This window comes from Phascolarctos cinereus, unplaced genomic scaffold (genome assembly GCF_003287225.1).
Source record: "Phascolarctos cinereus isolate Bilbo 61053 unplaced genomic scaffold, phaCin_HiC Scaffold_1;HRSCAF=81, whole genome shotgun sequence".
In the NCBI taxonomy this organism is placed as follows: Eukaryota; Metazoa; Chordata; class Mammalia; order Diprotodontia; family Phascolarctidae; genus Phascolarctos; species Phascolarctos cinereus.
Window position 1 is genome coordinate 54,480,535 of NW_027555514.1, and position 14,391 is coordinate 54,494,925.

The 14,391-nt window shown below is 38.4% G+C and overlaps 1 protein-coding gene across 1 annotated transcript in view; it reads right to left on the minus strand.

Moving 5' to 3' along the window:
* The window catches only part of CUBN (cubilin), a 324,592-nt gene that overhangs the window by 75,300 nt on the left and 234,901 nt on the right, over nucleotides 1-14,391 (minus strand). The window contains 4 exon segments of the mRNA XM_020966874.2: nucleotides 5,897-6,053; nucleotides 10,560-10,747; nucleotides 11,634-11,859; nucleotides 12,783-12,904. Coding sequence (XP_020822533.1) covers nucleotides 5,897-6,053; nucleotides 10,560-10,747; nucleotides 11,634-11,859; nucleotides 12,783-12,904 — 693 coding nt within the window.

The window sequence follows — 14,391 nt, forward strand, 5'->3', positions numbered from 1 at the left end:
TCTGTGCTTATCACATTCTACTTTATATCATATGTCTATATCATAGGTATGCAAAACCTATACTTGCTGCTAATTGTAAGTTTCCAAAAAGTAGGAACTATGCCATTTTTCATCTTTGTAATCTAGCATTATACCTTGATAACACTAGGTTCTTGAGGAAAAATTTCATTTAATTGAATTAAGCTTAAACTATATGGTTTTTAAAGATTCCATTTTAAAGCAGCTTCCAAGGCAAACAAATGCCCCAGGCACAACAGGGTACCAAACTTAACTTTTTCCTTTATTATTTCATTCTAAATCATCTTAGATTGTAGTCAAAAATTCTTCCCAGTGATTTTTCTTCAAAGCACCCCACAAAATCCAGCTGTCCTACAGGCAGAGTCCTTTCCAGACTTCTGCCTTCCACTTTGAGTTAGTTCAGTGATAAAATATCTTAGGGGTACTTTTTCTCAATGAACAACTCTCTGGTGAAGGGGAGGAAAATACTGGATTTAAGCCAGAGAACTCGGGGCTACTTACACCCTTGCACAAATTACTTAATTTCTCTGGTCCTCAGTTTCCTCATTTGCAAAATGAGAAGGTTAGGCTGGAAGATGTACAAAATGCTTTCTAGCTCTAAACCTAGGATTTATTAGCACACTGCTCCCTTAGCCTGAGGTGCAGTGCTCATGGACAAGGCATTATTTTATCTCTCCAACCTCCTCATTCTCTGAGTAGCTGCATCCTTTCTCAACATGCAACAGAAAAGAGTGAAGCAAATCACACAGAAGAAGCCTGATGCTCGCTAAAGCCAAAAGAATATGATGTCTATTTTTCTCCAGTCAAAAGGAATATTCCCCTGCCACATGAAGAGAGAGATAAAACAGCCACTTTTCTTCTCCCTTTCTCTTTTTCAAGTCAGAATCCATTATGTTTCATAATTAGTAAGTCATGGATAGAAGATCCTCTCGGTAATGATCGGGGACAAAAACTCCCTCACTTTAATTGAATCATATACCTGACAACAGAACATCTTCAATATGATAACATTATATTAATAAATGTTTAATAAAATCATGATTCTCAGTCAGACCATGTTGATTTCAACAGATAGTTTCCATGGGTTTTTCATGATTAAAAAAACTTCAAAGTGTTTTTAGGAGGATAATATTACTTATTCATTTAATTCATTTCATGTATTTTCTGTAGGGGTATATAGAAGCATATTGCATTATTGAAGACAAAATGAAGATCATATAGATCAGGCCATTACTCTACCCTTTCAAGGATGCTTCAAATTATATCAGGTTTTTGGCTCATAGAATCAGAGGGAGAATGGATGGCATCCAGTTCAACCCTCCTTGATTTCACAGATGGTGAAACTGAGGCCTAGTGAGGTGATGGAGCTTGCTTAAGGTACCACGTGTAGCAAACAGCAGAGCCAAGATCTGCCGCCATATTCCCTGGCTCTAAGCCTGCTGTTCCTTTTACTATACCACAGCGCTTCCTTCAGTTGGGCTACCAGTGGTTCTGAACAACAGTCTTAACATATAGAAATGTCGCTTTGGGAGCAGGGATTTGTTTGTTTTCTGAAAGATCCCTTGAGGTGGCAAGAATCCAAACCTACGGGAACAGAAACCTGGACTAAGGAAGAGCTGGTGCTAAGTAACCTTAGGGCACTTTTAAAAACTCTAGTGAATAGTTCCCATCCTAGTACAAAACCCACATCCTTGAATCATAATACTTCAAGAGGAAGTTTTACTTTGAAACTTGAGTTTAAAATATTTCAAAAGGAAAAAAGTCTAATTGGATTTTAACTGCCAGTTGAAAAGAAGGATTGATTCAAATGGGTTTTTAATCACCATCAGTCCTCCAAATGACTATACAACTCCAGAGAAATCCAAAGATTACATTTTTATTCAAGAGTGATGAGTGTTTAGGATGGAAGATTCAGGGTACTTTATCTTCATTGCTGGTGTTATTTTTTCTTGTTAATGCCAAAAGATACTAATGTAAAGAACTGTTCTTAGCATTGTGATCTGACCAACATTGGCACAGCAGACCTCTCTTTCTTTGAGAAAGCAGCTACAGTCAGATCTTGAGAGCTTTTATCTGTGATGGAGGAGGAAAGCAGGGGAGCAGTAGATACTAAATTGTATGAGGACAATCTGTTGCTTCTTTCCCTAATAAGGAAGTGGGCTGAGGGGAAGTAATATGGTTCTTATAAGTAGAATTGGATTCTGCTGCCACATCTTCACCAAACTGAGGAGTGATTCCATGGGAGTGATTCCAATATGTTACACCAAAGGAAATGGAAGGGTTTGAGAAAATGTTTTGAGATTAACTCCCTTTGTCTTTCTATACCCTCTCCCCAATCTCCCAGTGAAGCTCAAATGTTCTTTATTATTTACATTATGCTAGAACAGGAGCTCATGACCTGCGGCCTGTAAACTTTTAAAAAATAGTTTGATGATTTTATTTTAACATAATTATTTTCTTTTCTGAGCCTCTGTATTTTTTATGCATTTACAAACATTATTTGAGAAGGGATCCATAAAGTTCACTATCAAAGGGGATCATGACTCAAAAAGGTCAAAAATTCTTGCTGTACATTAGAAGATGTAAAATTGATATTTTAATTATGATAAATTGAAAAGGTTTTACAGAAATACAACCAATGCAACCAAGATTAGAAGGAAAGCAGAAAACAGGGGAGGGGAGGAGAGTTTACAGCAAGTATCTCTGATAAAGGCCTCATTTCTCAAAAATATAGAGAACTGAGTCAAATTTGTAAGAATACAAGTCATTCCTCATTTGATAAATGATCAAGGGATATGAACATGCAATTTTCAGGCAAAGAAATCAAAACTATAGTCACATGAAAAATGCTTTTAATCACTGTTCATCAGAGAAATGCAAATGAAAACAACTCTGAAGTACAACCTCCCACCTATCAGATTGGCTAACGTGACAGAAAAGGAAAATGATCAGTGTTGGAGGGGATAGGTTAAAAACTGGGACTAATGTACTGTTGGTGGCGATATGAATTGATCCAACCATTCTGGAGAGTAATTGGAGCTATGCCCCAAAGGCTATAAAACTATGCATATCCTTTGATCCAGCAATACCATTACTAGATCTTTATACCAAAGACATGAAAAAAAAAAAAGGTAAAGGGACCTATTTGTCCAAAAATATTTATAGTAGTTCTTATGCGGTGGCAAAGAATCAGAAATTGAGGGGATGTACATCACCTGTGGAATGGCTGAACATGTGGTATGTGAAAGTAATAGAATACTATTGTGCTTCAGGAAATGACAAGCAGGATGATTTCAGAAAAACCTGGAAAGACATACATGAACTGATGCTGTGTGAGTGAGCAGGACCAGGAGAACATTGCACACAGTAGCAGCAATACTGTATGATAACCAACTGAGTGTGAATGATTTGGCTATTCTCAGTAATGCAATGATCCAAGATAATTCCAGCGCACTGGTGATGAAAAGTCTGTCCACCTCCAGAGAAAGAACTGGAAGAATCTGAATGCTGATTGCAGCATATTTGTTGTGTAGTTTTTTTCTTGTCTTTCTTTCACAACATGACTAATATGGAAATATGTTTTGCATGATTGCACATGTATAACCTATATCAAATTGCTTACCATCTCAGAGAGGGAGAAAAGGGAAGGAGGGAGGGAGAGAATTTGGAACTCAACATTTTAAAAAATAAATGTTAAAAATTGTTTTACGTGTAATAGGGAAAAATAAAATATTGTTTAAAAAAAGAATTCTTGCTCTAAAAGAACAAAAATATTTGAGTATGAGTGGCAGTTTCAGAATTCTGAGAAGAAATCATAACAGCAAACCCACAGTCCATTTGAATTAGGGATGCTGCTGCATGGAGGAACACTCTTTGAACCATCTGCAGATAATTTTCAGTGTGAATCATCTATGTGTTAACCTGGATTTCATTTAACTCAACCAATCGGGACACCATCGTGGTTCTACAATTTTGCCAACACTGACGACACAGAAAAATTTCACAATCTCTCATGCTTTATATAACCCTCCAACCTTCTGGTGGTAAGGGAAGAGGTTTTAAAAAATAATAATAATTATTATTATTATTATTATTATATTATTATCCAGAACTACTATAGCTTTCTAAGATGCATGGAGAGATCTGGAATGAGGTTGTTCAAACAAACAAATTAAACAAAGATAAGTACTTGTGTGCTCGAGGGACACGAGGTCTGAGCCATTGTCCCTGCCCCCATAACGCACACAAGGAGCACAAAACAAAGTGCTGTGTGAAATTGGAGGGGTATATTACAAACTGAGAATCAGGGAAAGCTTCTTGCAGTTTGGGTCCTAAAGGATGGACAAGAATCCAGCAGGCAAAGAAGGTGGAATGAGGGCTTTCGGGATGTCAGGAGCAATGTCAGAAAAGGCACAGGGACAGGAAAACATGGGGCTCTGACACTAAGACCTCCCTACTGCCACCCTTCTTCTTTGCTTCACCTCCTGCCTGGTGTCTGCACCCTGTTTCTTTTTTTTCCTTTTCTTTTCTTTTTTTTTTATAGGCATTTGGGGTTAAGTGACTTGCCCAGGGTCACACAGCTAGTAAGCGTCTGAGGTCAGATTTGAACTCAGGTCCCCCTGACTCCAGGGCTGCTGGACCCTGTTTCTTGAGCTTGATTTTGTATTTGCATGTTGCTTGCTCATTCTTCAGTAGGCTTGTCTCCTGGTTCCAGACCTCCCTTTGCACACTCTAGAAGGCCAGTCCCTTGACAGTGAGCTTTGTCTTCCTGAATTCTAAGAGTCACAGGGCCCTCAAAATTGTTTGGTCTAACCTGTACCTGACCAGGAATTCCCCTTAACCCAAGAAATGGTCACTTGGGCTTCCCTTGAAGAGCTCTAGCAAGGGGAAAGTGACCACTTCCAAAGGCGGTCCATCCCACTTTTGGATAGCTCTACTTGTTAGTAACATTTTCCTCACCTCAAGGCAAAAGTTGCCTCTTAATTGCTTCTTATAGTCCCAGTTGCACAGGATAACCTTCAAATATTCTCCTATGGTTAGCATGTCTCCAAGTTTCTTTTCTAAATGAAATATCCCCAGTTCCTTCAAAGATGCTCAAGTGACAAGGTTTTGAGTTCTCTCACCATCCTGGTTTCCTTCCTTTCAAAACCTCTAGCTTGTTTATGTATTTTTTTTTAATGTTTCCCAGAACTGAACACAGGGTAGAATACAATAAGATTATCACTTCCATCACATTCCACGTTCTGAATACTGTTCCTTTCCTAATGCAGCCTAGGATGACAACAGCTTTTTTGATCACCATATTGTACCAGTGTCTCATACAGAAAGCTTTCAGCTCTTTACTAAGAACTCTGATCTCTCACAATAATACTGGCTTAGACACCCCTTGTCCATGTAGCATTTATGAATCATTTGCAAATTTTGTTTTCTGAACTCACGTATAGTTCTTTTTACATAGATTTAAGTTCAGTTTTATCTTATATTTAAACCATCATTCTAGTCTGTTAAGCTTTATTTTTTAGATCCTGATAATGTCAGTAATTATTTTATTAATTGCTCCTAGGTTTGACATCTGCAAATTTCATATAATTGCCATCCTGTTCTTCATCCCAGTAATTGATAAAAATGCTAAATCAGACAAAACATAACTCTGGGGCACTCTATAGAGACCTCCCTCAAAGGTGACACTGGTTCCTTAATGGACAATAATATCTTTCGATCCACTCTTTCAATCCACTTTGAATCCACCTCACTGCAAGATCATCTACCCCATATTTATCCTAGTCATGGTGATCTCTTGCCTATTAAATGCTGATGTCCCAGCCCCAGTTATAAAATCCTTGAGCCTTGTAGCACATATTGGAGTGGTGGTACTTACTGCTTATGTATGATGCAGAGAAGCCTTGCCCTACGGCATCCTGGGATTGGAACACTGCAGTGAAGGAGTTCCTTGGAACAATGAGGGAACTGGGGGGCACGCTTCCACAGCCTGTGGCCAACAGGGCTGCTTCTGTCTCCTCGGTCCCTGCCCAAACCTAGCAAGTTCATAGGGGAGGTTCATTATTTTCAGTATCTCTTCAATATTTAAAATCATGTACATTTCCAGACATGCTCATCTTCCTATGTCCATAGAATTCAAAGAGACAATAAACAAATATTTTAAAACTGTGCTTTCCTTTGCATTTTTGAGTTGATTCATCCAGGAATATGTCTATATGTCCTTTAAGGAGACGGTGTCTATTTTTATATAGCTATTAAATGATTCTTTGATCAATCAATCAGCTGCCTAATCCAACCATGTCTAGATTTCCTCATCTAGTAAGCAGTCTCTTAGTAAGTGAGGAGGTTACCCATTTATTATGTGAAGATTACTGTACTGGGTGCTGAATGACACAGAAGATGGTGACCCTGTCCTCAAGGAGCTTAAAACTGAGTTGCAGAGACCAAACGCCATACACGAAATGAACATTTACTGAATAAACACACGGAAATTACATTTTACTCCAATACTTCAAGATCTATGATTTTATCAATGATTGATCCCTTCTCTTAGGAATATCATTGTCTCTCTACACTTTCAGTAAATTGTCTGATCACCATGTTAGAAAGAAAAAAGTTGATGGTCAACATTTTGTTGAAAAATTTCACCAAACTTAGCTATCTAGTTCTTTATGGAGACTTACATACTCTACTGCTGGGCCCCTGTGCAAAGAGAATACAGATCTCCTCTACTACTCTCTACTTCTGAACGGGACTAATATTATGTAACTACGAATATAATGTGCCCAACAGTGGAAAACAGTATTTTTAAACAGTTCAGTCACCATGTAGGTGTATATAACATTTTCATATTACCATTTTTCTGTTTAATTTTATTTAAAATGTTCTCTCTGTAGGCCAGTTTCTAAGCAGTAGGTGTCGAGGAGACATCCACACGAATCTTACATAAAGTCAAACTATGGCTGCTGAGAAGTGGGAACCTGAATGGCTTTGAAGTACTTAAGCACAAAAAAGGCATGGAATTTCTGTCAGCTGCTGAAGATGCATGTGAACCAATAATCCAACGCATACCCCCAACTTGGTCCAAGGCATCAATTGGATTTCTTAGTTCACTCACCATGAAAATTACATATGATAATTTTAACCTCAGTCAGTAAGCTGGTAAGCTTGCTGTGTGACCCTGGGCAAGTCCTTTAACCACCGTCTGCCTCAGTTTCCTCAACTTTAAGGTGGGAACCATAATAGCACCTACCTCCCAGGTTTATTGCAAGGATCAAATGAGATAATAATTGTAAAGCACTTAACACAGTACCTGGCACATCATAAGAAATATATATGCTATTAATATTATCATTAATGTTATTATATTTTAAGCATAATCACAAGGTAATCAATACTGAATATATACTCATAAATGACTGGAATGGTAAGTGATGAGCAAAGGTAGATGTTGAGATATATTTCAGTAGCTATTCATATTTTACTGGTCAGTGGAAGTCATAGCTGGGTCAGCTGCCCAAGTATCTACTATGAGCACTGAAGCTTTTGTGAAGGAAGGAACCACCCAAACAAAATGCTGTCCTTTGGCTTAACTGCAGGACTTCTATTATAATAATGAGGAGGAGGAGGAATTCTTAAATCTCTATCCCTCTGTTGGAATTGAAGAACTGTACATTTCCTCACCTATAATCCAGTGCCCATCCCCTCCAAAAAAATCAAAAGAAGATCCAGAAAAATGAGCCTAAAGAAGAATGAATCAATCCGAAATCCTTTCTCGTGCCTCTTGGTTTTTAAAACACTTTATAGAACTCATCTTTGTCACAAGTGACTTTTTACCACTCTAGGAACTTTTTTAAGTCTGTCTCTGTATTTCAAAAACCTTCGAGGTTTTAGTTAAACTTAGAAATTGAATGTTACCTTTATTGATAAGGGCAAAGTTCACTTATTACATCAAAAGCAATTTGAAGCATAGAAAGTGGATATTATGAAAAAAAACTATTCATATAAACTTGGATATTTTCCCTGAGTTGCTTTATAAAATAAACATTGAAAAGTGATAGACAAGCTATAATGACTCAAGAGACAATTTAAATGTACCCACATACTTAGACAGAAAGTATCCTGGATACCCAATAATTCAAACATGTCAGGAAAAATCTAGACCCTTCCATCCCCCAGTTTTCTATTGCTTTAGTCCTTCTTGTAGGGAAGTAAATAGAAATTTGAGTCACTGGGCAAATATTTGTTAAGGGACCCCTGTCTATTTGTTGATTGAAAAATAATAGAACCTCAGCCCTCCTGTGACGCCTGGGCTACACAGGCAATATTTATATTTACAGAGAAAAGAAAAAGAGCTGGGATACTTGCTCTTTGATGCTTGCAGCAGTATCATTAAATGTAGATTTAATGACCAAAGTGACTCATTTCCAACATGTGGCCACTCTTAGTGAAAGTGGGAAGTTAATATAATGCGGCTACTTAATGGAATCTTGGAGCCACAAAGAACACTTCTGCAATATCATTTGTACAACGAGCCAAAGCCCTTTCTGAAGCACAGCTCCATAGACTTCCAGGTTGCTCATGGAACCTCTTTGCCTCTGGGTTATAAACCCCATAATAGATATTTGGGCAATGGACCCAACTATGACTTCCACTGACCAGTAAAATAGCAGCTACTGAAACATATGCCTGCTTTTACAATTCTACATTGTTATGAGAATATTAAATCAATCAGCAAGCATTTCTTAAGTGCTTAAAGGCACTGTGGTAATTGCTGGGAAGACAAAGAAAGTTAAAAAAAAAACAGTCCTTCTCCTCAAGGAATTTCCATTCTTCTACATATGCACCAAGGGCATTCTTAACGAAATTTGAGAAGGGAACAGGCAATGCTTTTACAGACAATATCGTACTGCAGACCATATCTTTACACAAACATTAATGTGAAGGTGTAGAAATAATAATAATGAAGTGTGCTTCTTGTCTGTTGACTGTGATAAAGCACTGGCCTAAATAGAGAAAAACTTTACTGGAAATGCTTTCCTTTGACAAGGTGTCTCACATGAATACATAAAAATGATGTGAGAGTCCTTTAAAAATATAACAGAGATAATGTTGTTCAAGAATTCTTTGATTATAACATCAAGCAAAATAAAACAAGGAGACATAGAAACGACCATGGTGCTTGCCACCATGATGAAGGTCATCTAGTGCAGACTCCAAATTTTGGCATTGATATTCAATTTAAATTTTGCCCCTGGTGGTGATATTCTGTACCCAAAGGCCTCAATGATGTAATTTTGGATAAGGACAACTCATTTTCTTCAGACTCCAAGGAAAGAAAAGAATCAAAAAGATTCTTGGTCTTTTACTCTGAACATGGAATAACACCTTCAACTCATAGGCATGCAGGGCTATGCTGGAGTCAGTTTGAACCAGTTCTGAGAAAGAACTGTTGAATTTTCCTTGTGAGCATTTACGCCTCGGAAATGGGAGAATGTTACAAATCAGGGCTCAAATTAGTGTTTTGTTGATCATCTAGACTTAAGAAAGTGATGGAGAAAATGCTAATAGTGCAGAGTAATCTTAAAAGTATGTTTCATACATTTTGGAACATTAAACATTTACAAGCACACTCCTCTATTCATGTTTTATGTATCAACATTAGCACCAGTCAGTCAGTCAGCTTCTGCTTGTCTCACTAAGCTAGTAAAGCCGAATGTGAACGTGGCTATGAATTATTAGCACTTACTATGAGGCAGACACTGTGATAAGCATTGGAGTTTCAAAGAAAAGACAAATGAACAAAAAAAGTGGTCACAGACCTCAAAGTATTCACATTCTAATGGAGGAGACCACATGCAAACAATTATGTACTTATAGAGATATATAAATACGTATATTCACAGACATGTATTGTGTGTGTGTAATAAATATTAGATGGAACATAGTGAGAGGTAGGAATATGGGGGAGATATGGACAAGATGAGAAAGGTCTCATGCAGAAATTAGGAACTGAGCTAAGTGTTGAAAGAAGCCAAGGAAGCTTCTTCAAGGAAACTTAAATGTTTGGGGTTTTTTTATTGTTCATTTATTCACCCAGTTCTAGAAGTTCAGAAGGCAGGAAGCAGGATAGAGATTAGGGCTGAAGTATAGATCTGGAAATTTTCTGCATAGGAATGATAGTTGAATCTGTGGAAGTTGATGATATCACCAAGAGAAATAGTATAAAGGGAAAAGAGAAGAGGGCCCAGGACAGATCCTTGGGGGATACTCATGGTTAGTAGGCGGCATTACATTATTACTCATTCCAAGCATTGGTTAGCATTCTTCCTATGGTCCCAATTATAAGTAAGAAAATTATAATTTTCTGATTTTTCTGTATATGAAATCTAAGCTATAAAATATATAACTGTCTGATTTGTCTGTATAAGAAATCTAAGGTATAATTTTTTCTCTGACTCCCAATAGCAAAAAGTATTTTCTATGCTAAATATTTATATTCACCGAAATAGTTTTGCTTCAATTAAGTAAATGTCACCAACCTTTATGTAACTGTTTTGACACTGTCCATCGCTGCTGGGAATCAGGAAATTATTGTCAAAGCTGATCTCCAGGTGTTTGCTTTCATGTGTAATGACTGTCCATTCACATCTGCTGTTCTCAGGAAAATTTTGAGGCCAGTGAGGAGACTTGATTGCACCACTGTCAAAATGAAGTATTCCACCACAGCCTGGAAAATTGCCACAACAACGCTCTTTAAGCCAAAACCCAATGAAGTGATATCACTTTTTTTATGAAAAGCAAAAGAAAAGAGTATAGATGATGTGTGAACTGAAGGTAAACCCTGGATTCTTGAAAGCTTTGTCAACAGAGTGAAAGCTTTGTCTTGTCCTACCAAGCCAGTAAAGCCGTGAAAGTGAACTTGGCTGTGAATTGTGTGTGCCTAACATCCAAGGACCAGCCTAGATCACTCCAGAGAGGCTACTCAGCAGAAAGTTGATCATCAAGTGATGAAATTTTTGGTCCACAGTAACGTATGACTCTATCTACTAGTGCATAGAGCATGTATGACTGGCATTGGTAGAATGAGACTCCATGAAGAGAAAAACAGATATTCTAAAGTATTTTCTTCTCTAATCATTTTCATTGCCATCACATTTTATATACATCAGATGCTAATGTACTGAAATTAAATTTCTAGTGAAATTTGTTACAGCAATGGGATGTCTTTCTGTCAGCTTTTGGAGTCATATTGCTATTTGGATTGCTAAATGGTGGCATATCTAAGCATTTTTAAGCCCTTACTGTGTATAGAACACTGTGCTAAGCCCTGAGTATAGTAACAGAAAAAAATACAGTCCCTGCTTTTAAGAAACTCACTTTCTAATGCAAGGAGACAACACATTTAGAAGTTTCAGTTGCAAGACAGTTGGAAAGGCCCCATGGCCTTTGGGAAAGGGTAGGATTCGGTTGTAAACAGATACACCTTTTTTAATGTCATTTCCCCTGATTAAAATTATATCAGTCACTGAGGCTGAACCATTATATGATGCCAAGGCCTTTGGAAGAGGAAGATATGATAGAGTGATGACCAGAGAGAATAGCATTCCTCTTACCCAGAGTTTGTGTGGTCCACGTGGCATAAAAGCCCCCTTGCTGCACAGAATGGTCTGAGTTAAAGATGACCATCAGCTGATTCGAACCGGACTGTATAGTCCTGGGGATTGTTGTTCCACAATAATGCCCTATTACAGGAGATCCTGGAGAGCCTCCATTTATGACAGTGACAGAGTCCCACTTACACAGGATATGGTTTTCAACATCAAAGAATGTAAAAGAAAGCTAAAGAAATAACAAGCCAGAATGAGACATGCTAAATTACAAATGGATCTCCCTACCCCAACCATGAGCTTTCCTTTTTTTAATGCTCTGTGCTCTTCTATCCTTTCCCCCTAACCTCTTCTCTCTCATTCCCTTCCCCTCCCCTCTGCCCCCACTGTTTTCCTCTTGCTTTGCAGTGTGGTCTTCAGGAGTGAGAATGTCAACAGGTAGAATCAGGTCTGGCAAAAGAAAATCTTGTTCCATCCCAGTATCTCTCTGGAAGACTCAGAGGTAGAATGGAGGTACAATGGCAACTGCTGAACAGATGGAGTGATGATGTATAAATTATAAGTCACTGCTGGAAGAGACCCGCCTCCAAGGAACTGAGGCAGTATGGTGGAAACTGTTGTATTTGGACTCAATAAACTTGAGTTCAAATCTTGGCCCGGCCACTTATGCCTGATTTGGGACAAGTCACTTTGAGATTTCTTTAGTATCCACCACCTCCATCTGTAAAATGAGGGGATTGGCTCAGGTAACCTCTATGGCTTTTTCCAATTCTAAGTCTGTGATCCTAAGCGCTTTGGATTTTAACTAAGATCCCTTAAACAAGATCCAGCTTTGGGTATAGAACCACAGGATTAAAGAAGTGTTCATCGACTAAAAAAATTACTCAGTAGAGCAGAGCTCAAGTGCTCTCCTCCAACAAGGCATTCCCTTAGTAAGGGAACTTAGAAGAGAACTTCTAATATAATCCTTTTCTTTACAGAAGTACTATACTAGTATTAATGGATTTTCTGGTTTCTATTGCTTCACGATTTGACCTTAAAATATACCTTTGCCCCCAGTCTCAGTGCAGGTATTAACATTCTATACTCTACCTCCAGCTCCTAGCCTTCCCCTCTCCCCACCATATATTAGTAACATCACTAATTAGAACTCACAGTGATGGTGTGACCTTCTGGAGCATCCAGCAACCAAGAGCAGTGGTTCAAGTTTCCATACGGAGCTGGATAATTTGGGCTAGTGATCACGCCACCTTCACCAGTCTGTATGCCTCCACAGTCTGAAAGCAAAGTTCACAGCCCTCTAAATAAGGTTTAAAAGAACGGAGCAGCCCAAAGACACAACCACAGAAGCAGTCGTGTACTATGTTTAAAAACCACACTGAAATAAAAGCAGTTGGTTATAAGCAGGGTGAAAATATCCATGGCAATTGGAGTGGATGACAAAAATAAAGAGAATGAAGGTCTATAAAGACAAGGGCAGGAAGCATAACTGGGAATTAAAAACACTTTGTGCAAAGACTGACTGGTGCTGGGCTAGGTATGTGCATAAACAGTAAGAAAGGACAATGGGTCAGAATGTTCTCTTCCCTCAAATGACCAACCCAGTGAATATGAGCTTCAAAACACAGCTCTGTTATCCCAAGCTTTAGCTGTTTTAGGATGTTCAGTTGTACTCACAGATGCCATAACATGTGCTTTTTCACACATTGACCATCACCTTTGAATTCTACCACAGTAAGACGGGTATTTCATATACTCTTGAAACAGACTATATTTCATATATCTCTGAAAAAGTCTGATACTTGGTGTTTGGTTTTAAGCAGCAGGCCTGTTAAAGTTCTGACTCTTTTTTCTTCATCTGACCAAAAAACAATACAAAAACAACCCAACCTTGGGCACTCCCCGAAGCTCTTCTCCCAGGACACTACTTTCTCTTATGGCTTCCATTCACATCTGCACTAGGATAACTCCCAGATTTTTCTCTCTGACCTGGGCCACTCACCTGTTTTTCAATCCTTTTCAATCATTCTTATGGCCTACAAGGCATAAACTTATAACTGAACATTCTGCTGTCACATCAAACTCAACGAATCAAAAACTTAAACTATTTTTATTTTCACAGAAAAGTATCTCAAGAGAACTCTGAGATCATCTAGCCCAGCCTTTACTTGATCAGGAATGCCATCTAGAACATTGCTGACAAGTGGTCATTGAATCTTTGCTTCATTTAAATTTGGATTGCTTTACTAATTAGGAGGCTACCTTGTTCCTAGCTTGGCCCTCTGGGGCAAACTAAACAAATCTTCCACATGATATCCTTCCAAATGCTGGAACAAAACAACAATGCTCCTGACCCCATCCTAAAACCACTCTTCTCCAGGCTAAACATCCTTACTGGCTCCCTTCTCAAGTTTCCCTTTTTTTCTGTCAACCACACCATCATTATTATTCTAGTCTTTAAGGCTAGAAATCTCAGAGTTAGCATCTATTTATCTTCTTCCTTCTCCCTGTCCACCAAGTTCCATCAGCCTTTTTCCTCTTCCTTCTTCATGGCTACCGCCACAACCCAAGTCCGGGCTCTCAATCTCACACCTGGATCCTATACCAACATCTTAGTTGGCCTCTCTCACTCCAGTATCTTCCCCCTCCAGTCTGTCCTTCACATTACTGTCAGTATATCTTTCTCAAAATAACAGTTTCATCGTGTTGCTCTCTTACTTAGGAACCTACAATGGGTCTCCATTATCTCAGCAATCCAATCTAG